The sequence below is a fragment of the Eublepharis macularius genome, chromosome 19, assembly GCF_028583425.1.
Source record: "Eublepharis macularius isolate TG4126 chromosome 19, MPM_Emac_v1.0, whole genome shotgun sequence".
Lineage (NCBI taxonomy): Eukaryota > Metazoa > Chordata > Lepidosauria > Squamata > Eublepharidae > Eublepharis > Eublepharis macularius.
The window spans coordinates 5,199,764-5,224,136 of record NC_072808.1 but is presented as its reverse complement, the minus strand read 5'-3'; the positions used below and the strand labels follow the sequence as shown (position 1 = coordinate 5,224,136).

Here is a 24,373-nt window from a genome sequence, read left to right as displayed (position 1 = left end):
GTCTTTTTTAGCCTCCATGATTTCAGAGGTGAGTTCCCAGATTGGAGCCCATAATGCCCTTCTGGCACTGTTGCCCTTTCTTTCTAGATGGAAATGATGGCCACAGCCTAGTTCTCACAAAGAGGAGATGTCAGACCTGCCTGGAATGTGATGTTCCTGATTGCATACCTGGGCACTTCTCTGCAAAACAGAAATCCTCAAACAGTTTTGTGAGCCCCTGCCTGGAGCCTCAAGTGGTACTGTTCAAATATAGATTTATCATCTCACATGTTGGTTTGTGAGACCTAGATCTGTGTTTCCAGGTCTCCCACCAGCTCTGACAGTCTTCACAGAGGAAGGACCTTATTTTCCATTTCAGAGTGAACCCAGATGTTGACTTGACATTGGATGTAGAGAGTTGTAGATTGGAGGGGAGGGTTCAGCTGCTCACACACACACCCCGTGATGTGAGGAGTCCCTGCATGACCATCTTTTGCATGTCTTTGGTGACTGAAAAATCTTAGGCGCCTTCGCAGGCCCTGAATGGCTGATCAGTGAACTGCCAATGAAGGGAGGAATCATGAGGGAACCAAGCCTACGCTATTCAGTCATCGTTCATGCCCCCCTACCATGCAGTGGTACCGTGCTCTGGACAGTATCACAGTAGGCCCCAGATGTTAGTAGAGTGGGCATTTGGCCATCTGATGCAGCACTGGAGAACTGTGTACTTGTTGGCTGTCAAGGAAGGCCTGGTGGTGGACCCGTTGGTTGTATGTTCCACATCCAGAAAAGATGTGCTTCTGGAGGATCACCTGGACTTTCAGTGCTGTGTAAACCCGAAGTTTGTGAGCCCAGATGCAGCCTCCACAGTTTGGTCAGCCCTTCAGTTCCCCTGCTCAAGCAGGCACCTCACAAGAAATAAAGGCAAAGCCACCAGCCGGAATATCTCCAGGAGCTCTTCAAAGGTTCACATCCTGCCAGGTAGTTAAGGCTATGCCCCCCACCCCGTAAGTCTTTGCATTACAGCGTATCCAAGTTAGCTTTCTCAGCTGTTCATATCCATTATTTGCTAGCTCAGTTTATTTAAGTGCGTAGAATAGGGTTCACTCGTATGTTTGAATCAGTGGGTGTTTGAATGAGTGGAGACATGTATAAGCATGTGGCGTGTGGTTGACAGGTGGTGTTCATGAAGAAGAAGAAAAAAAACCCTGCCTCTTTAGATGAAAAACACGGTTATGCAGTGGCTTCTGCAAGCGCCTGCTGTGGCAAGGAGCAGATTGGCTATTGAGTGAAAGAAGGTGGCAAGTGGTGTGATGATACTCCAAGGAAGATGACTGTATTAATCCTCTGGGAAAGTGTGTGTGTGTGTGTGGTGCTGGTGTGGGGAGGGTGGTTCCCTTCAGTTTTCTGTGATGAACGAGAGAAGACCAGCAACTTTCTTTGTGAATGCTTGAGGAAGGAGGCCTGGTTCTCTGGCTAGTTGCTGTGGTAGGAACAGCCAAAGAGTCTTGACATGCTGAGCGATCAGCTTTCCTACCCTCAGTGCCTTTTGGCAGATAATGGAGTTTGTGGTGCACCAAGGCTTTGCCCGTAGTTAAGCATTGGAGTTCAGACTGGGATACCAGCTGGACGGTGGGTAGAAAAGTAGAAGGCGCTGGAACCAGCATTTGTTGAGACAAATCTGAATTGACTGACTTCTGCAAGTGAATCCTGCTTTCACAAACTAATTGAAAACAAACTATGGTTTTATTGTATCCGAACAAACCCATAGCACCACATTTCTTTTATTATTATTATTATTATTGAATTAAATTTTTTAGAACATAATTTCAAATACAAATTCAAACTTTATACGAAGAAGATAATATATACATAATATAGAAGAATTGTTGATATAATAATATACATAGGTCAGAGTAGGTTAAGCAATTATGTAACGTATAGACATACTAGACACACTGATTTAAGAGTGATAAAGACCTTGGAAAAATTTAGTATGGTATTAATTAGTTTTACCTTTTCCACTTTAAAGATCTAAATCAAGGCAGTTCAGGTACAGTGATGTTGTTGGTTGTGTGTTGTTAAGTATAAGGTAATCTATAACTGGTTGCCACTTTTCTGCAAAATTTGAGAGTTTGGGATAGTGTAGTGCCTGATTTAGTTTGTCAGTTATTTTCTCCATTGCCGTATGCTCCCAAACTTCGTTAAACCATAAGTTCAGGTTAGGTGGATATGAAGTTTTCCAGCAAGAGGCGATAGCTGTTTTAGCAGCAACTAAAAGTGAAGTAATCAGGTCTCGCCTTATTTGTGGGATTGGCACATTTAGCCATAAGTCCAGGAAGATCAGTTCGGGTTTTAAGGGTATATCATATTTCATTATGTATGCTAATAGCTTATCCTAGAATTCTGCAATATGTGGGCATTGCCACCAACAGTGTGCAACAGTACCTATTCTACCACAGTTTTCCCAACGTTGTAATGAATTCTTTGATGTTATCCTAGAGAGTTTGTGTGGGATGAGATACCAACGATGTATAGGTTCGAAGGCTTGTATTGATGACATGAGATTTGATTAATAGCCACTGCATTTCTGAAGAGAATTAGACAGCCGCTGTGTGCACACTGTGAGCCCCAAATGTGTACCAGGGTTTCCAGGAGAATCATGGAAACGGAGCCACTAAATGCTGGTGGCTATGCAAGTGGGAATTGACATTGTCATAGTAAACAATCATATTGGGACATTGGTAGACCTGTGTAACGTATCGGGCAAGAGGGATTCGGTAGATCTGACTGTTCTAAAAGCAGTCCCAGAGGAGTATTTGAAAGTAAATCTCTTGAGGAATACGGGCATCTTGTTTGCATCTAACACTGTCTTAATGATGCATGCTGGCAAAGCAAGCCCTTATAGTTTAGAGCTACCAGCTGTTTCTCTTGAATAATTTTTACATGTTTGCGCAAAAGCAGTTTTTTAAAAGATTCCTTTAAGAGTCAACATCTACAAATCGTTTGTGTAAAGTGAGGAAGGGGGGGAAGTGTCTCAAAAAGCACAACAAAACAAAGCTATAAATTAACCTTTGTAAGTAAAACCTTGTTAAATAAAACCACTTTGTGATGTAGAGTTTGGGAAAGGCATGTAAAATAGTTGATTTTCCTAAAATTGTTGTGGTTCCTGAGATTTGAACTCCTGTGCTTCAGCGTTAGTTAGAAACACTAAGTTGTGTTTCTGTCCCTTCTGAGTGTATAGATACACTTGCCTAAAGGAAAAACAACTCATAGGAAATTGTAAAGCATGGTAGTTCTTCACTAGAAATAAAAAATGTTGGCTCCTGCAGTAATTGGCTGCGGGGGATAGTAAGGGGTGGTTGAAAACTGGACCTAGTTTATCTTGGGCTGGGTTTTACCTTGGGTTCAGACAGGTGAAGGCTGTATGGCTATTTTCATACCAAGTTCCGAAAAGCAAAGAACACAATCCATTTATTAGGACCAAGCTAGTAAAACATCAGTGTTCAAGCTTTCAAAATCCCCAGAACCTTTCATCAGGCCAGACGTTAAAAAATAAAAAGGAGGGGACCAGATTTTTCAGATCACCTTGATCTTAAGACCTCCTTCTGCCAGAACATAGTAGAAATTTGGGCAGACAAAAGAGATTCAAGTTTTTAGGTTGCTGCTGTCCAGGGACCATAAGAGCAAAGTGCAGTAGAACAAACTCCATAGTAACAATTCCCTCCAGTTTTGCCTTCATACCAAGCCCTTTAAGCCACTTCCAAATTGTGTTCTGAAACACCCTGGTGTTCCTTTAAAACAGGGGTGGGCAAATTGCGGCCTGCGGGCCACATGCGGCCCGCTACAGAGTTTTTTGTGGCCCGCCAAGACAGTCAGAAAAATCCGCCTTGAACCGAGATTTCCTTCTAAAATTAAATGTGCTTGCAGCTATAGATGATATGAAATTAGCACAATAAATAAATTGAATAAAACTACCACTATTTTATTTAATTTATATTTATTGATTTTTATGATACAATTTATACCTTTTCTGAAATGCAAAGTTAACTAATGAATGCAATCATTTTAAAAGGTGCGGCCCTCCGCTAACCTCCGCTCCCACAAAGTGGCCCCCGAGCCAAAACAATTGCTCACCCCTGCTTTAAAAGATGGTAAGGATGGATCGTGTTGCCTAGATGAGTTTCCTAAACGAGCTTCCTGTGTAGGTCTGGCGGGCGAGGATCGAAATGCACAAGTAGCGGCCTTCACAGTTTCTGGGGATACATCCAAGGGATTGTTTAGGGGGGAAACAGTTCATAGGTGGAAAGTATGGCCCAAGGCACGGCACAAGAAAAACACCTCTGCCCTTAATGTTAACTGGGTGTGGAGTCTGTTATGAATGGATTCTGCAATGGGCCACGGATCCAAAGCCTCGCACTAGCAATAGGAGGAAGAGACCACGTCGTCTGGGAAATTATCCAGCTGGCACCAGGCTTAAGTGGGTGCACATGGGTTGTTAGATAATTCGTTTAAAATGTGATTAAAAGGTTTATCAACTTAATTTAGCCCTTCGTTGTTTTAGTCCCTTTTTCAGGGGGAAGGAAGGGAATCTGTAGATTCTTCTGTACTCACCAAATAGCTATTTAGAATAAGCCAAATTGCAATTTGTCAGCATTTCAGAAAAGAGTGGGACAGCCCTACCTTTATCTGAGTTTATATTTTAGCAGACAGACTGGCATCTACGTTTATATCCATAACTTGTAAACAAGACAACATAAACCCTAGGGAAATTTAGCTCCTCCTACAAATAGAGCTAACCCATTTTAACCCATTTTATTATTCCCACTTTATACAGATAAACTGTATTCTCAGCACTCTCTTTTTACAGAACTTCCAAAATCCCTTCATTGATTTGCTATATCAAGCTTGGTATATTTTAGTGTGACCTGGCAAGGTTTGTAGAAGAGATGGAGGTCACCAGAAGATCAAAACATAGGTGCACGGACAAAATGATGTGGAGGAAAGCATCTGAGAAGCTTGTTTGCGTTGAAGGTTCCTTCACCCCTAATTCTTTTTTATTAAGAGGTTGCAGCTGGAAAGTAAAATGCTTAAAAGCTTTGGCCACTGCTCAGGACTAGTTTCAGAAAGCAATTAGAACTGTAAATTAGAGAAGCACCAGGTACAGACAGATTGCATCTGGGAATACTGAAGTATTGAGTGTGGAGAGAGACCTTTTTCAGCCCACTGCAGTTAGTACGGGTGCGTTGGGGGGTTTGCTAATGGACTTGCCAGGCTTAATTCTCTTGCAGTCGAAATCTCCCCCAGTGTGCCCCCTTCCCCAGGTTGTGAATCATGAGTGCTGCAAACATGAGGATTTAAGAAAAGAACTAGGAAGCAGTTAACACTTGCTTATTCCTGTCTGGATTTGTAGTGAAGCATTTTTTTTTATTAGATGAGGCTATAACTGTTGCAGTTTGTTACAAATTGAGGTTATTGTGGTTGAAGAAGTGGTAGATTGTCGTACAAGTTGTGACGTTAAGTGGCGAGATGGTGGGTTTTTGTTGTTGGGGAGTCGAATAATGTTTTCCATACTCTGCCATGTGAATGAATTGCGTTAGTGCCTGGCTTCCAGGAATGCTGAAACAGTTGTGTGTTGTGAGCTAAGCTTCCCTTGGTGATGGCTGCTGCTGAATGTTTGTGCTAACAGTGCGAAAGGTGCTCTACCAACTGAAGGAATTAATACCCTTCTTGCTCAAAGAGACTTCAGTGCAAGGCCTCTGCCCAGGTACCTGTTCACGAAGAGAAGTTTTAAAATGAAGTAGCATGCTGTACATTACATATATCTTTATAGAGATCCTAGACCCCCGGTGGGGCGGGGGTTCCCCTGCCCCCACTCCCCTGCCCTGCCCCCACTTACCTGACCAGCAGGGTGGAGCAGCGCACACCTTCCCTGCACGCTCCCCTGCGGCACTGTGTGCTCCCGTGCGCAGCAGCCACCAGGATCGGGCCCGTTTTGGCCCGGATCGGGGCCACTGCGGAGCACGGGAGCGTTCATGCGCTCCGCAGCGCCTCAAAAACGGGCCCGATCTGTGCCGAAATGGCCCCATTTTCAGGCGCTGTGGAGCTCAGGAGCGCTCCTCGCTCCACAGCACCTCAAAACAGGCCCGTTTCAGCATGGATTGGGCCTGTTTTGAGCCCCTGCGGAGCCTGGACGTGCTCCCAGGGGCTGCGTGATGACATCACTTCTGAAGTGATGTCATTACGCCTGTGGGGGCACGCGTGCAGGGGAGAGGCCCCTCCCCCCCAAGATAAGTGCCAAGCCCCTATCCCCCGCCCGGAGGTTGAGAGGGTCCTAGTCCTTTTGCATTGCTCATTGGTTGTTTTTTGCTGTCTGCTTGCACCATTTAAATCCTGTAATTCCCCCTGAGTGTTGGTGAGGAAGGTGGACTATAAATAAAGTAAATACATAAACATGACATTATTCAGAATGAACCCTGACTTGAGAATTTTAAAAAAGCAAATGTTAAAGTTGCCAAAGATCAAATGGCATTCCATATATTCATGAGATAAGCAGAATACATCGCTCAGTGACTCTAGAGTAGAGTAGCTCTTGATTTGGAATGAGAATTTCAGCTCTTGGAGCTGTATGATATCTTTTTCTTTCTTTTAAAATCTTGAGTATTTCCCCTCATTTCTTGAATTGTCCAGGTTCTCTCTCACTTACCAAGTGTTTTGTTCAAAACAGATGTTTCTGAAGTCCATTGTCTGTTAGTTGGCGACTTGGAAAGCTAACCCCAGAGCTGCCCAATTCTTCTTTGGGGTGTGTGTGTGTGCATGTCTTTGTGCACATGCGTGCGTATGTGTGCATGCCCTCCCCTCCCCAAAACCGCACCCTCCAAATACTCCCCCCCCCCCAAAAAAAAATCTCCAGGAATTTCCCAACCCAGTGCTGGCAGCTCTGTTTTAGAATTTAGAAATGAAGCAAACAAAAGACTTAAATTTCCTGTTAATTCTTAACACTTTGCAGGATAAATATAGCCTTGGCTTTATTTAGGTATGTAAAAATTAATTTTATGGAATTACTTTTGTGAATCCAAAGGTAGAGACTTCTGAATCAACGAATAAATAAATGGTGCCAAATGACTAAAAGAGCCTCAATAGAGAGTTCTAATGTTGCTTTGCTCACTTCTCAGGTAAAATATTTCTTTGAAATCGATGTAATTGTGGAATCCCCTTCCTGTAGAGCAGTTAGGGGATAAATCACAAAATGTCTGCAGAAGCCATAAGTTTATCTCTGCTTACTTAGAGACCTGACATTCAGGTTGCTTATGCAATGACATGCTTAGCCTGCGTATAGCTGGCAGTGGCAATTGTACTAGTTCAGGCATACTTTGATCTCTGTTTCATAGCCCCTGATATGAAAGAGATGGTTTGTTGAAGGAAATGGTTCAAATTCATCTGTAGCAGTGGCTAAAATTTCCCCCCCTCGTTCTTGAAAAGCAGTTTTAGAGTGTACACGTCTCCTGAACTAGAATGTTGTCAGTACTGGACTCTGCCAGGATACATCTGCAGGCTCAAAAGTACAAAGGTTTAGGGGTTCCGCATGGCTGCAGAAACAGTTCTGACTTTGAAAACACAGGTTTGCAGAGAGAGGCAGGCAGTGCAGCTGTGTCATTGTCGTGCCCGTGTGCAGAATCCACAATCGACTCTGAATAGCTGTACTCTTGGGACTAATGAGTGATTCCGCACACGTTGGATAATGCACTTCCAATCCTCTTTATAGATCATTTGGAATGGATTTTTTCATGTGCGGAACAAAAAATCCACCTCAAACGATTGATGAAATGCATTGAAAGTGCATTATCCAACGTGTGCGGAATCAGCCAATGGCTGTGTCTTTCAAAATCGACTGTGTATGTTCACTCCCACCGGGCAGGTATAGATATCACACTTAGGGCCAAAGTAGACGCGATGGAACCCTTGTGGCTGCTATGGGGGGACAGCCACCATTTTAAACAGTGGAGAACCACACCTAAGGGACTAAGACAATCAAAAAAAGCTTATAAGATAAAGATTTTTATAAATATATTTTTGAATTTTAAGGTGCTGTTAACACCAACAGGTGCTTTCCTGCTCGTGTACCCGATGGTGCAGTATCTGAATACATTTTCTTTGAAGTAAGCCCTTAGTCTGTCTCATTCTTGCTCTGAAGAATTGGGTAGGAGCAGGAAAGCACCCGTTGGTGTAACAGTGCCAAAGTGCAAAGTGCTAATAAATATGAATAAAAATACAAATAACAGAAATCTCTTTTCATATAAGCGTCATACAAAATCTCAATACAAAACGCTGCTTGCAGGGATGACACTTAAATACCTAAGAGGCAAACGGCCAAACAATATTCAGTATAACAATGTTCCACTCAAAATGAAATCCTCTTAAGGTGCACTTTGGCACCTTAAAATTCAAAAATGTATTGATAAAAATCTATGTCTAATAAGCTTTTTTCGATCGCCTTCGTCCCTTAGGTGTGCTTTTCCACTGTTTGGCCAGGCAGTGAGGTTGGGCTGAGGCATGCGTTTTCTCCCTCCCTCCCCGCACACCTTATTAAGTGCCAAAATAGCCACAGCTGTTTCGGCACTTGAAAAGGCACGAGGGGAGGGGACTAGAGTGCTGCGCTGCAGGCCTGATCAGGATCGGACCCTCGTGGCATTTTTAAATCACTTGAAAATGGCGGCGGCAGCCGTAAGGATGCTGTCATGTCTCGTTTGGCCCACACTTACGTTGTTGCCAGTGGTTCAGTGTTTCACGTAAAGAACAAATGTCTGCTCTTCAGCTGAAATGCGCTGCTTGACAGAGAACTTCAAAGTCAAGATGGCTTGCACCAGTCAGTAGTCTCAACTGCTTACGTTACCACCTGCTGGCAAATCTTTATTTGCCTGCCTATAATTGACAAGACCAGGCTGTATGCCAGAGATGTTTTAAGAGCCCCATATAGCCTCCCAAAGCACAAATGCTTATCGCTGGGGATGAATGAACTAATTTTGTTCAAATTTATTCTGGGTAACTTGTGGAAGAGTTTTTGCTTTTGTCCTCTCTTTTTGCCGCCCTGCAGAAACATGTGCCTCGCTTGCGTCTTGCGTTTAGAATTAGGCATTCAAATGCCGTGGAGCATCAGGAAGTATGATTCATCCGGCAAACAGCAGAATCTTGCAAGAAAGCCAAAATCCAGTGTTACGTTTCTGGGACTGATCTGAAGGATTTTTTTTTCTGGTTCTTTTCTCCAGCTCATACACAACAATTATTGCAATCGGATGCAGTTACATGAATTGCACTCTGCGCAAAACGTTTTGCCATCTTCTGGGCATGGAGTGTGTCTGGGTGTGTGTGTGGGAGAGGGGATAATTGTGAATTTCCTGTATTGTGCAGGAGGTTGGACTAGATGACCCTGGAGGTCCCCTCCAACTCTACAATTCTGTGAAATGCTAACCTCTAAATCACATTGGCTTTAATGAGGTGGCTGCCATTGAACAAGAGTGAGCAGCCAGGCCCAGGTGAGTCATGGAAGTCGTGTGGTATCAAGTCAGTGGTTGCTGCCGAACCTCGCCCTGAATCTCCCTTGAAGGCCAAAACAAGCCTGTAAAGAGCCCTGCCCCCTCCCCAGCCCTTTACTGACAGAAACCAGTGCTTCAGCGGGCAATATGAATGCTGTTGCTTGGCAACCACATCCATTTCTTAAAGCTACGTTGCTGTTTGTATTGTTTTAAAAGGGGTTGTTTGTTTTTAGATTTTACCACAAACCTGGGGCTTTTCTTAAATTTGTAGAAAGATCTGCCATCTCTGTTCATGGCTTCCACTTAGGGTGTAATGCCACCCCTCCAGCACGGTCGGAGGACGCCCCTTCCCCACAGGGTTACCAGGTCCCTATAGGCTCCTGGCAGGAGGGTGGGAGGTCCGGTACTTGCTGGAGGCTCCCAGCCTCAGCGTGATGACATCATGTCATTACTCCGCCTGCGAGAGGGCTGTCAAGCTGCTTGAGGCCAAAACATGGGAGCACTCCCCCAGCCAGCACAATGATGTCACTTAAGGAAGTGACATCATAGCACCTGGCTGGGAATGTGCCTGCTGCTTGCTTGCTGGAGTTGCCCGCACGTAGTGTGTGGTCACCAGGCAGCTTGCCACCTCCCACCGATTGCTTGACAAGCACCGGGGCAAACCCCATGGAGTTTCCCACCACTTCTGGGCACCTGGGAACCCAATGCCCCCACCTTTTGCCCTCCAGCCCCGCTCATCTGTCCAGCAAAGGGAATGGAGGAGGGAGTCAAGCCAGGAGCCACCGGAGCACGTGGCAAAATGGCACATGCTCCAGACAACCTGATGGTGCACTTTAGTTGAAAACTGGAAACTATGGGGTCCCAGCAGGGCCAAATTGGCCCCAAACATAGCCAAAAAACTATGTTTGGGGCCTGTTTTGGCCCCACTGAGACCCCATAGCTTCCATTTTTCACTCAGAAGTGCATTATCAAAGGTCACTTCTTGCCTACTGACCACCTATCCCCTGCTTTGCAGGTAAGGGGGGGACGGCAGCCCTAGTTCCACAGCTTTGACCACGCTGAGGAATAGATACATTGATTTTAATGTCTGCTAAGAGAGGTGAGCCAGATCCTTACTTGTCTTACGTCACCCAAACATTGCCCCCTGCTTGGCTACGATACTGAAAGATGGAGGGGGGGGAGTGCCTGGGGCAAGGGGCTGTAAAGAGGAAGGGGACCCATGTGCCCCTTTTAATGTTAAAGTTCCTCTTTGTACAAGCCACATCTGGCTTAATTTTGAGAATTACTGACTTGCTCAAGGTGATGCAACTAGTTAGTGACTGAGTCAGGGCCCTAATTAGTCTCCCAATGAAAGATCTGATTTCTGTATCCTGCACAACATGCCATTTGAGAACACAACGATGTAAGGCTATTTTTTTGCTTCTTGTCCCTGGCACCACGTACCAGGTTCTGAGTCACAAGTCCTTCTGAATTCCTAACAACTTGGAAGAAGAGGAGGGGGAAAACTTTGCTTCAACTACTGGAGAAAAACCTTTCATTTTGCTTTTGTAGAGAAAATGTTGTAGTAGAAAGGGAGCTATACTGTTGATTTCCACGTTTCACCTCTAGCATAGTGCATAAGTCTTTCTGCCCCTCATGCAACTATTTTATTTGTTTATTTTTTGTTTGATTTTTATACTGCTTCTCTTTGGTTAGAAACTCAAAGCAGCTTGCGTTAATTACATCAGTTAAAAACAGCAAAACATAATAAAAATCCAATAAAATCCAAACAAGACAAAATACAAAATACATAAAACCACACTAATCCCAGCCCTAGACTACAGATAAACATCAGTGTTACCAGCAATTACAATACCCAGCAACTATAGATGTAAAATTTCCAGACACTATGGGGGGAAAGGTTTTTACTTTGGGGGGCAGGGGGGAATAAAAAGTGCAATATTTACTATTAAACCTAAACCATTTTGCTGTTCTGACAACATCAAATTCATCATATATAACGTAGCAGATAAAATTGTATTAATGTTTCTGGTACTTAAAAGTATGAATACCATAGTTTTGTACAAGCAAAAGTGAAAATATATCCAATACCAAAACGAGAGAGAGATGCATACACTTGCAGCCTAGGCTATCTTAGCACATTTACCTCATTCCAAAAAGGTGGGGAGAATATTTTGTCGGAATTTTTTTTTTCTGCGTTCCCCCAAGTTCTTCAATTTTTCCACTGGAAAAACTTGACAGCATCCTTGAATTTTTTCACGACACATTTTGAGTAAGCCAAATTTTGCCTTAAAAAGCGTTTCAATGATTTCAAACTAAGAAAAAAAATTCACAGGCAATGTGGGGGGAAAGTCTTCATACTTCCGTGCTATGGATTTTTAACAAAGCCTTGTCTTTAGAAGCGTTTCACTTCTTTTAAAGGAAAAATGTCAGAAGTTCTGAACCTCCCCAAAATACCCCAATTTTTGCCTTGAAAAGATTCCAAAAGGCCCATTGAGGAGTTCCCCCAGATCTCCCCCAGCGGGCGCACACACACTTTTGTCCCTGGCCCTTCATATCCTTATGTGACAGAGCTACTGTGGGTGTGAAGAAGTTGTGCTTTTGTCTATTTTTAGAGTCATTATTAGTCACCCCCATTTGATAAGACATTTTCCACTTTGATGCACATTTATTTGCATTTCTCTCTAAAAAGAATTCCATGGCATGCACTGAAACCCTCTATGAGTTGCCCATTAGAGGGATAGGATACTTGTCTCAGGTATCTGCCCTGAAGGGAAGCATCTACAACTTACTGCTTCCTTCATCGCAGGCAGACACCTGCTTTCATTCTTAACCTGGCTGGCCTGCCATTTTATTGGATCTGGCACACAGGTGAGTCACTTTATGCCCCTTTGGGGCAAGGCTTTTGTGAGTTGAAATAGAAGGGGAGAATTTCAGCAGTTCCCCACTGCAGTACTAGAACAGGAGAAGCTCTGTTCAAATTCTCTCTTTGACACAACTATTGAAGATATAGAATACACATCTCTTCCTTGGGCCCTGTGGCACAGAGTGGTAAGCTGCAGTACTGCAGTCCAAGCTCTGTTCACGAGACCTGAGTTCGATCCTGGCAGAAGCCGGGTTCAAGTAGCCAGCTCAAGGTTAACTCAGCCTTCCATCCTTCCGAGGTCGGTAAAATGAGTACCCCGTTTCCTGGGGGTCAAGTGTAGATGACTGGGAAAGGCAATGGCAAACCACCCCGTAACAAAAAGTCTACCAAGAAAACGTCATGATGCAATGTCCCCCCATGGGTCAGTAATGACTCGGTGCTTGCACAGGGGACTACCTTTACCTTTACCTACATCTCTTCCTTACATGTGCTCCATAACAAAGTGTGGACAACATGAATTTTCACACAAGGTGCCACAGAGAAAAAGGAGAACCTCAGTGAAGGAGAAGCCCTCAGATGTTGTGGAACAAGACCAACATTTGTTCAGACCTACCACTAATATTACTATGGCTTGTCATGTCAGGCAACAAAAGATGACTTTTCTAGTAGGTGGATGAATGGTTTTCATAATACAAATAATGAAGTTTGAAAAATAGGTCAAGCAGTTTTAAACCTGGCTTGTGAAGGAGGAGAATGAATGTATTTTTCCAAGTTTTTTTTTTTTTAAATCTAGCTATTTATACTTTTGTTATTCCTGGCTCAAAGTTAAGCAGTGGGCAGTGTTTAAAGTTGCCTACATTGTCAGATAGCGAGACTTGGCTTGCTTGTAACATAAATAAGTGTTGCCCAAGAATGTAGCCTGTATTTCTGATTTAGTTTATAAAAACAAAAGAACATGGATTAATCACAGTTCAGGATGTAAGCACATTCTTAAAGTAAAAGGCATATCCACATGGGTCCCAGGTTCTGTCAGAGCCAAAAACAACATTTTAGAATTTAAGTGTGAGGCAACTTTCAGAGACTGTGTAGTGTACATAAATGCATTGAACACCTAGTTTCCCCGGAGAGAATATCTACTTGTGGGTTTCCTGATTTCAGCAAGCTGCTAATAAAATTGAAGGAAAAGTACACACACACACACACACACCCCGCAATGTTGATCTGATTGAAAGGCACCATGTATTTTATACATGTTTTCTGATACAGATAACCTGTTGCAATAGAGATGAAAATGACTGGCTTGGAGGGAAAACAAAAGAGCTGTTTTAATAAATTCTCCCAGTCCAGATAATCGTCATAGAAGAACCATATTGGCCCGCTCGCTAAACTTGCAAGCTTGTTCAAATGAAATATGTGGTTTAATTGTGGTTTGGTTCTCCCTGAAGTCGTCTTGCTCAGTTACATAATTTCAGAACGCCTTACCAGTACTGACTAGAATAGGTCTTGCAAATCCTGAATAGTGTTCTTTTGGACAGTCGTGTGGCAGAGACAGAGAAATGTGATGTTTCTTCTCTGCCCAAAGGAAGTAAGGACTGGAGAACTGTCTTTCTCTCTTCCTTTTCTGCCTTTTGTCTGAGCATATGATTGTTGGATGGGCATTGAATTATTACGGGATTTGCTCAACTATTCCTCCTGAGAGTAGGCAAAATTGGGAGTAGTATAAGGGACAGAGAATAGCAGACATATTAAATTTCATTCATTACGGTGACTATTCTTGGAAAAGTAGGGTAATGCAGGACATAAACCTAAATCTGTGAGATCGTAATTACGATGATAAATTACAGATAAGGGAGAGGGTGAGAAATTCCATTCTTAGCAACACTGCACCCTGGTGGTCTTTGTCACCTTTGTTTAGGCAGCCATCGGTCGTGGCTGTCACGCTAACCCTTTCTTATCTATACATGCATAGGACTTAGAAGACAGGCAAGAATTTTCATTTGTGTGGGCTTGGGGAAGGTAAGAAACAGGAATCTTCGAAGTTCAAAACTCTTAAGAAATTAACGAAAACCTGGAAAACTAGTGGTTTGCTTTGACAAAGTCCCATACTGCAGGTCATTTGAACATTTATTATGTAATTAGAGATTGTGTATTGGTTACAGGAAAAAAGTTTGGCTAATTTTTAGATTCAGAAAGCATGTCTACAAATAGAGATGGGAAGGGGTCAATGGTTTCAAATGTTGTCAGTAGCAACAAGTTACATTCAATCTGTCCATTGGATCAGATCGTATGGATCCTCGCTGATCTCTGTGGTGTGTTGTGGAATCAGGTAATGTTCTGCGTTTTTCTTCATTTATTTAAGAGATTTGTAACCCATCCTCTTCAGAATTTGCAAGGGGGCAGTTAACATAAAATAAATCTAAAATTAAAAAAAATGACTGGATTTGGGGGGCAGGATTACTGCTTGAGGTTAGGATGTTATCTGGCAGACGAGTGATGAATCTTCAGCTGCCTCAGTCTGAAGCCATTTAGAGCGTTAAAGGTAAATACCAGCACTTTGAATGAGGCCCAGTAACTTATAAGCAGCCATGGCGGATTGCCTAAGGTCAATTAAAGTAGTTTCAACAGTGATCTGAGCTCAACTGATTACTTAAATTCCGAAAGTCATATTCAAGCTTAAGACTAATAAAACCAGGCATTTAAAGGATGGGTGTTCTGGCTTGGAGAATCACACGCCGGCTTCTATTTGGCTTCTAACTCATCTTCCACCTTCTCTGCTTTGATCTTAAAGAGGGAAGTGCGGAGTCTTGAGCAGCTGTAGGCTTTCAGGAGCTGTAGATTCTATTCTCTCATTTAAACGGTCTGATCCCCGGGCTCCAGAACAGCAAGCACATATTGAATCTTCCGCCCACAGCGTGCTAGGCCTCAGGTCAGCTTAGGGCCTCAGGAATCCCTGGGTCAGAGTCACCCCGGAAGACACTGCTGTAGAGGTCTCTTGCTTCAGGACTGCTGCCTGAGGCATGTGGAGTTTGGGACATGGCGTGAGAAGAGTTTGAGTCTGAACAAAGTGTAGCTGATGTAGAAGCTGCAGTCCCCTGAACTGTAGTTTAGTGATCAGCTCGGTTTACATCTGGATGTGCCATGACTATATGGCGGCGGCGGCGGCAGCATTCTCATTACCAAGTGCTGCTGAAATATAGCACACTGTCCCTGCACTTCCTTTAGAATCTCGATACCACAAATCCTTCCTTGATGGCAAATAAATGAGCTCGACTCCCAATTGCAATGCTTTATAGTCCTGCTGCCACTGCTTGCTGCCCTCCTAAAGTAAGAATTCCCTTCACTTGCTTACCTAGTGGCAGATTGTGATGTCAAAGAAACAGGACTTGTAGATGTGGGCTTTAATTTTATTTTCCTCATCAAATATTTTATTTCTAAAGCTGCTGCTGTTGCTGAAATAGTGGCAGATTTGCTGCTAAATGGCTTGCTTGATACCGCTATTATTCCACATCAACCGGGGGAAATAATTTGCTATATTTTGCTTTTACTCATCTATCTTTTATTTTTGAAGTTCTTGTCAACATTGCTTGAGTTGTTGGGGCAAAAATATGGAGACAGAGGTACGGGCTAGAAAGTATGGCTTGCAGCAGAGTACATGGAGGCATTTTAAAAAGGATTAAAATAATGTCTGGAAAATTCACCCCCCACCCAAGGGCTTAAGATAGAAACATCTTAAAACAGAAGTGTGCAAAGTTCTGCAACCCCAGCATTACTTGCAGCATTGAACACAGCCCTGACAGAGGAGCTTGAGAAAGTTACCCACGAAAAGGCAATTGTCAGGTTGCCAACATCTTAAACTCCACCTTGCTTTTTGAACAGTATTGAACAGAACAGACTGATAACCTCCCTGCTGGTCTCCTACCAGTGAGGGGGGCCATATGGTCCAACTGCACCCCCCCCCCATGCTTGGGGAGTTAGAGTTTCACCAGCCCACACCCTGTGAATGGTGGGCAGGGGAAGGGGGCCCCGTCTGGAATGCTGAAATTCATGTTTGTACTGAGATGTCATTTTATTGTTTTTAACTGTTGTAATTTATTTATGATGGTAACCCGCCCTGAGCCTGCTTGCGGGGAGGGTGGGCTAAAAAATCCAGTCAATCAAAACTGCCATCCTTGTCTCATCTGTACAATGCCAGAGGTGTGGCTATGTTAGTCTGCTAGTCCAGTGGCATCCTAAAGACTAACAGTATTTATTCCAGCACGAGCTTCCATTACTCAGAGGGAGCACTTCCTCAGTGTTTGGCACTGAGAATTGAATAACCTTTCCAATCAAGAGAGAGGAGAAGTAAAAAAAAAAAGGGGGGGGTGCAGTGATGTATATAGCAGCAATCTCTTATTTCCTGTGATGTGTGCAGGCATTCATCATTTCAGAAGAGGCATTCCTTCCTGGGTGTGAGAAGAGGAATAAAGATGGTGCTTACCATTTGCAATTTTTATAAGTCCTTTTATTGAAAATGAGATATAATTAATACACATGCTCTCCAATTAATTGAGACACCTCTTTAACTGATTGAAGTTATTTAGGCTACGCTTTGTTCCCTCCTAGAATTGCACTGCAGGTGGAATATAGCACATTTTGGCACATGCGATGCACAGACCCCTTGCTCATTGGGAATGATGATTAAGTGCTTGCATTTTTCTGTGTCCGTAGCCATTGGATGCTGATCTTGGGCCAGCCTAGCTCTATCCTGTTTCATAAACTGCGGGGCCAAATTGCCTTACGGATGCCAGCTCTTTTGGCACAATCTAAGGCACTAACAAATTCTCTTCCCTTCTCTCCCCCCACCCCCAGCAATGCCAATAGTAAATAATTTCTCTCTCCATTAGTCAATAATAAAGTGGCACATTTTACAGAACACCACAGAGAAGTGATTCGCGTTTGCTAGTTTTAGTTGCAAGCGACCACATGCGATTGCCTTCTTCCCTTTTAAACGTTGGTTATTAAACTTATTTCCCTCTATTTGCCAGCAGCTCAGCACGTTACAGCATTTCGCTTCCATTTGGAGCAATTGAGTTCACTCAGCACTTCTCCCACAATCTGTCCTATTCTGTTTTTTGCCTAGCACTGTGTAGTGATTATATTACAGCTTCTGTCCTGGGGTATTCCCACCCCACCCCAAATCCTGGTGTAGGATGTACAGTATAACATAAAAGGCATTTATTCAAGTTCTCCCCCTCCCAATGTTTCATTTCAGAGGTTTACAAATGAGGACCACCTGGCAGTTCATAAACTGAAGCATGAGATGACACTGAAGTTTGGTCCCGCCAGAACAGATTCAGTCATCATAGCAGGTACATGTCGCGATCCACATCAACTTGAAACGCTGCGCATTATTACAGCCTGGTTGTAATGCGGATACCAGCAGCCGGATGCCCTGAATAATATCACTTTCAGCCATGTTAATATCTTGTGACCCTCATTTTAATTGGGCAGGAGTTGGAGGGGGGGGGGGGAAGCGAGAGGCTTCCGGATTTCTGCCTCTTGATATATTTGATTGTAGCGTTGGGTTTTGAGACTTAACAGTGAAAGATTTACAGGCCAAAAAAGTCTTTCCCCGGTTCTTCATGCCCTTTTCAGGGTGATGAACAAATGCTGACAAGCCTGGCTTCCCCTCCTCGGCCCAGGTGTCAATTTTCTCAAGCTTTTAGGCTGACAGTCCATAAATCTGAAACTCCATCTTGTGAATTGGCTGAGGCAAAGGCTATATTTGCGAAGCCCAGATGAGGCTCTATCAAAACACTCACAGTCAATGCAACCCTTCATAAGATTTGAGCAAACTGAATTTGGCTGTCCGGCAGTATATGATTGCCATTTAAGAGGTCTTTTCCCACCCTCTCAATTCTTCATTCGGCATCCTGTTTCTAAACCAAAAAGCCAGAGGAGGGGGCGGGGGAGCAGAGTTAGCCATTGAATGAAATGGATATCTCTTTGTTGAAAATCTGTTTAAGATTCAAGTTTCCTCTAGAGAAGCCGCCATGTCTTTATAAAGCCCTCTAGAGAATCCATGTCATCCTCTTATGATAAGATGTTTTGAAGGTCTTTCCTTCATAGGGTCGCCATAAGTTGAAGGCGACTTGACAGCACATAAAACACACACACACACACTCGTCCTTAATTTTTTAAATTCAGAGCCTATCTATCTACAAACAGTTACCATCATGCAGTAGTTAGGAATAGTCATTTCCCTGCCAAATTAGGGAAAGTTATATTAGCTTTATGCTTTTAGTTACTCACCCATGACTGGAATTTCTTCAGAGAACCAAGCAGTGAAGCTTTTTTTAAAAAAAAATTGAAAGAGAATTGGTTTTCTTTTGAACCATTGATTTGCCACAAATAACTAAAATGGGTATGTCTTAGCAGGTCTAGTAAAAAACCCCACTAAGGTTCATTGTCACTGTATTTAACGGATGCTAGTTTGGCAACTGGAAAAATGCTGAACCTGTTTGCCAAGTGTCTTTTTAATGAACATGGTGGCAGGGGGTCAGGAAATGATCAGGCAATGGTTATAGAGGTGAATTGAACAGAATCCCTGCGTGAAAAGCCAAGCTGAGCAGACAGTGTTCCCTCCCATGTGCGAGGGGGAAAGAAAAAGCGTGGAGCTCAGACCAATTACACAAAGAACCCAAGCAGAGAGTAGCCACTTACAGTGCAATCCTATGCAGAGTTACTCCAGTCTAAGCCCATTGCCGTCGATGGGCTTAGACTGGAGTAACTCTTCATAGGATTGCACTGTTAGTGTCCGTATTTTTACAGGATGATTTTAAGTTCCTGCTCTCTGAGGCACACCCTGTGACATTTCCTGGGATCGTGGAGTTTGCATCTTTTAGATTATGTGCCAAGGCCACCTAAGGCAGCATCACATCTTTGGCTTGCCTCTTCTTCTCTTGCATTACAATAAGTGCCCTATTTTCTCTGTTCCTAACCTATTCGGCTCTATCTTTTGAACATGCCATCTGATCCACTCCCACACTCAGTCATACTTAAACTAAACTTTCCCTCCAAACTTGTAATGACTTCTTAACTAGGAATTCCTTTTCCTCGTCCTGTTCAGCCCTTATCCTGCCCAGCTGCCACTGAGACAGAATGTATTGTGGATTCCTTTATCCCAAACCATGCTACTGATCCAGAAATTTCCACCAAAATCAGTGTCAATGTGCCAAGTAAGGAATCTGAACTTTCCGAAATAAACAAATGCTGGAAACTGCATGGTTTACTGATATCATTTTTGAATAAACATTCCATGTTCTTCGCTCTACGAATAATTTAATCAAAGCTTTTATTTCTTCAAAAAACAGATCAGACTCCAACACCAACCCGTTTTCTGAAGAATTGCGATGAAGTTGGCCTCTTCAATGAGTTGGCAAGCTCATTTGAGCATGACTTCAAGAAAGCCTCAGAAGATGATGAGAAAAAGGCAAGAGGGGGAAAGCTTTTTGTTGTCATTGATCTAAAACTTTGGGAGCTGGAAGGAGATTTTCTTTAGTGTCCAAAAGTAGTGCTTGTTCAAGATGCATGGCCAGCCTTTATCAGCCCCACTGGTCTATGTATCTTACATCCAGCAATGGCTTGTACTTAGTGTATAAGATGTTGCATAGAGTTTGTTGTTGAGTGAGGCCATCATACCAGTACCCCTTCTAGTCTGTCTGTCAAGGGGTGTGCACTTTGGGTTTCCCATTCGGGTTTTTAACCCAAATCGGCTGGATTTGGAAAGATTCAGGGGTTCCCGAATTGGTCCCAGCATTGCTGAGCCGATTCAGGGATCCCAAAGCAAAGTTTGGGCAAAGAGCAACACTTTTCTTGCCACTTGCAAGCAGCAAGAAAAGTGTTGCTTTCAAAATGCCAGCTGGCTTTACAGCTGATGGGAGGGGATTCCCCTCTTATCAGCTGAAAAAAGCCTTTTGAAGGCTGCCTGCTTTTTCAGCTGACAGGAGGGGGATTCCCCTCCCATTGGCTGTAAAGCAGCTGGCATTTGAAAGCAACACTTTTTTTGACGTTTGCAAATGGCAAGAAAAGTGCTGCTTTGAGCTTCAGTGTGCTCTGTAAAGATTCCCGAATTTTTACAGAGCATAACAAAGCATTTAAACACCCAAATGCCAAAGCAGCTTGCTGTTTTGGGATTCGGGTTATCCCGAACTGTTTTCCCACATCAGGTAAACCCGAAGCAGGAAACCAAATATTTCTCAGGTGCACACCACTACGTCTGTCTCTCTGTTGATGACTTTCAGAGCTCTGGCTGTATTTCCTGAGCGGAAGATGGTAACTATATGAGAAGAACTTCCTTCTCTCCACTGAGTTTTGGATTTTCTCATTGTGTTAGTTCTTGCTTCTGGCAATTAAAAGGTTTAAAGGGGTCTTGAATAAGAACAGCTTATCAATGTGAATTCTTTCTTTTTTGGTTGTAAATGAGTTTATTAAACGTTTGGCCATTTCAGTGCTGGCTTTTTTTAATCCATGGGAATGACATATCCTTCTCAAGGAGATCAGAACACTGATGCCATGGGCTCTATAAAGGGATTTCCCCCCCTGTGTCTTTTAGGATACAAGATGGCTAGAAGGGAGGAGGTTGTCCCAGTTAGTTGTTGCAAGCAAATTGAAACTCACCCCAGCCATAGACGTTAGTCAGTTTTCACAGCATCCTTGTAAGGAATAAATGGAATAGTGAAGTCAAAGTAACACGTTATCACCCATTTATTTTTTTCAAAGCATTCTAAAACTCGGTTGGCAAATATATTGTGCAATTTTTAAAAATTCCCTAGATTGAATATTCTGCTTACTAAATTGATAACCGTCGCCCACATGCAGTCAGCTTGTTTCTGAGCTGAATTGCTGTGGAACTCGGTCCACGTGGATCTCTTGCCAAAGACCGTGACTTGGGGGAATTCAGAAGGGCATTGCTAAAACCTGTTGGCTCTTTGCCATGCTAGTGCTATCCATTTTTTAAACTGACTTATTTTTGTTTTGCTGCCTCTGCTGAAGTGCTGTCCCACAGGTTCTTTGCTCCTTTCCCCGCCCCCTCCCTTCTTGTTGCAGTTTAGAACTGCAAAACAAGTATTTTCCTTTACAAGTGGTGTAGAACTCCTTATCTAGTCAGGCATTTTATATGTGAAGACCACCCATAGTCCTGTTGTTGTATTGTTTAATCGCTACCACTGGGATTCCTAGAATGATGAGAGTTTTTCATATTAAATATGATTTCGGTCCAAATATTTCTGACCTCCGGGAGGAGACAGCAGCAGTTCAAAGCTTGGGCTAGTTTCAGGCAGGCTCGAAGGAATTACTCTTGCTAGAATTGCCTGGACTGTTGGATACAGCTGGTTTACTATTCAGAAAACTTGGCAGGCGTTGCCAGGCGCATTCATGAGATGCTTTGCACATTTGGCTAAGTTGAGCTTGGTTGCTGGTGCTAGTTTGACTTTTGTGGGGGGTCCTTTTTTGTCTTGGGCAATTCCAGGCACAGTGTTTGCAGTAATTAAAGGCAAAGGAAGAGGGTATTTCCAGGCGCTTACTGCTTTGAGGGTGATGGGCATTCTTGACCGGAGCTCTAGTCATGTCTCGCCCATTCAGGATTCCAGCCCTCCTGCCATTCACTGGTAAGGTTTGTGGTGCTTTCAGTAGCACGGAATAGGAAGCACAACTTGTACGATGCCAGGAGGCACACGCGAGGTGTGTGTTGTTGTTGTTGTTTATTGTCCCCTCCTTACTTTTAAGTTGAATGGCGTAAATGTCCTCTCCCACCGCCACTCCCACCTTACCCTCGCAACAAACCTGTAAAATGGGTTAGGCTGAGAGATTAAGCTTGGCTGACAGGGGATTTGAATCCAGGTCTTCCCAGTGCTAGTCGTTGTTCTGTTTGCTGTATATTGGCTCTCACATAGAGCTCTGGAAGAGTTCGAACCATGTTCCTGAACGCTGTCAACTCTGATTAGTTCACCTTCCCTGGATTTGGCAGATCAATGGGTCGCACCTGTTTAGAAGGCATAACACTTAGCTGAAGTCTGTCATCTCCTTTTGTCTACTACGTTGCTGGTGTTTGAATATCCTGTTCTAACAAGTTTAATGTTGTGAAGTTATATCGTTCCCCTTCCATGCAATCTAAAGCCCTGGTTGACAACTACTTCTCTTGAGGAGAGAAGTACGGTGGGCCACTTTCTTGACCTCCGTTTCTTAAAATGACCCACTTTCATGTCGTCGCCACTTTCTCCACCACACGTATCTTCATGGGCTGGATTTGCTCCAGGGGTCCCTGGTCAATGACCTCTGATCTGAGGATTGCGTCTCTATCGCCCACATTTTTATGTGATAGATTGCTGCTTTGAACCGGTCGTCGCTCTTTGCAGTTTTACTTTACTGTGGGCATCCCATGCTCCTAGTTTTGCCATTTGCTTTTTTGCTGGTGTTCTGTTCTGACTCATTGATTGAAGAAGGCAGTAACAAAATTGCTGTTAACAAAATTGGAAAAGGCCATGCAGTGCTGTTGAAAATAGGTGTGGTGGCACGTTGCCAGGTTCAGGCATATGGTTAGATTTTATTACAATGGACTGGTCATAGATTTGTAATAACTCGTATGGCTCTCTTGTTGGCTTTTGCTTAAATCAAGTAATAATTCAAAAATGACTTATATAGCAGCTTACAGTGCTTCTGTGAATGAAAGTGCTTTCTATAATCTGCAGGCATTTCAGCCTTTTTTTTATTTTAGCAAAGCCTTTTTGAAAAAAAGACCTTTGGAAAGAATTGCTCGTATAGGTGTTTGCAGAATCATAGAATACTGCATTCCTGAGCTAACAAGATTCTTTGTACGAGTTTCTAGAACAGCCATGCAGCTTGGCATTCATCTGCTGTGAGTAGCAGTATTTCTTGGTGAGCGTGCAACTGGCAAACAGCTCCCCCATGATGCCCAATATGCGCTTCTGCTCTTGGAGAGCTGTACGTGCGACATCAGTAGCATTGCCTTGTGCATTTGTCCTCTCGTAGCCTTAACAGGCTACCAGTAGCCTTTTGGGAATGGGGAAGAGTATGCAGCCACAGTGGTACCTATGGAAGAGATAGATGGGTTGACAAATGTAGACAAGTGGCACTCTGGATGAGTGACCATAGCTTTTTGCCTGAGTTTGCTAGAGGGTGGAACACAAAAGCCTTTGGAAACAATGAAGATGTATATAGAATTCACAGTTTGTTGCTTTTTTTTCTGTAGTGTTCTGGACCCCTGGATATGTCTCTGTCCTCTGCCCCCTCTTCCCCAGACATCAAAATAAAAGAAGAAGAGACAGTGGAAGTAGATTCATCTCCATCTGACAGTCCAATTGCCAGTCCACGGACACCACAGACCATGGAGAAGGTGAGTCAGTTGGCAAGCAATTCCTCTTGGGGGAGAAGATTAAATGAACAAACCCTCTGAGGAGCGATCTCTGCAGGCTCTGTCCTTTTAAACTACCCTCCTGTAGAGAGGTGACAGAGAAAGGCTCTGTCTTTTTAAACTATGCTTCCCGGCTAACATCGTGTCTCCCTACATTTGAGTGTCCTCGTGCAAGAGGTCTCGTGTAGGGAGACTTTTAGTCCCGCCTTACCTGTGCAGAGGAAGAAAATGTACCAACGGGCAAGTTCATATGAAAGAAGGCGAAAGAGTTTGAGCTTTTTATTAAACTGAGTCACGTTTGCCTGATTAATTCTACTCGTGATGATGTGGTGAAATATTTGGGTTCCTGGGACTGAGACATTCTCTCTCGTAATTACATGTAGCCGTCCGTTCATTATGATAGTGTAGATACTATGTTTAAGTAGGCTGATGTTTCTGTGCTTCTTTGTGAATCTTAGCCTGATCAGAGTTTCCAGAGAAAGCTTATTTATCTTCAACTATTTAATGTTCATCTAAAAGATGCCTATACCATCTTTCTACCAATAGCACCTCAAATTGGTACTCAAAATCATAACATCATAAAAG

General features: G+C 43.3%; 1 protein-coding gene across 1 annotated transcript in view; it reads left to right on the top strand.

Annotated features, from left to right (window-relative positions):
- ATF7 (activating transcription factor 7) overlaps positions 1-24,373 on the top strand; it is a 93,211-nt gene that overhangs the window by 55,485 nt on the left and 13,353 nt on the right. The window contains exons 3-5 of the mRNA XM_055003358.1: positions 17,630-17,726; positions 19,731-19,870; positions 23,627-23,770. Of these exons, the coding sequence (XP_054859333.1) occupies positions 17,630-17,726; positions 19,731-19,870; positions 23,627-23,770 (381 nt within the window). The remainder of the gene's footprint in view (positions 1-17,629; positions 17,727-19,730; positions 19,871-23,626; positions 23,771-24,373) is intronic.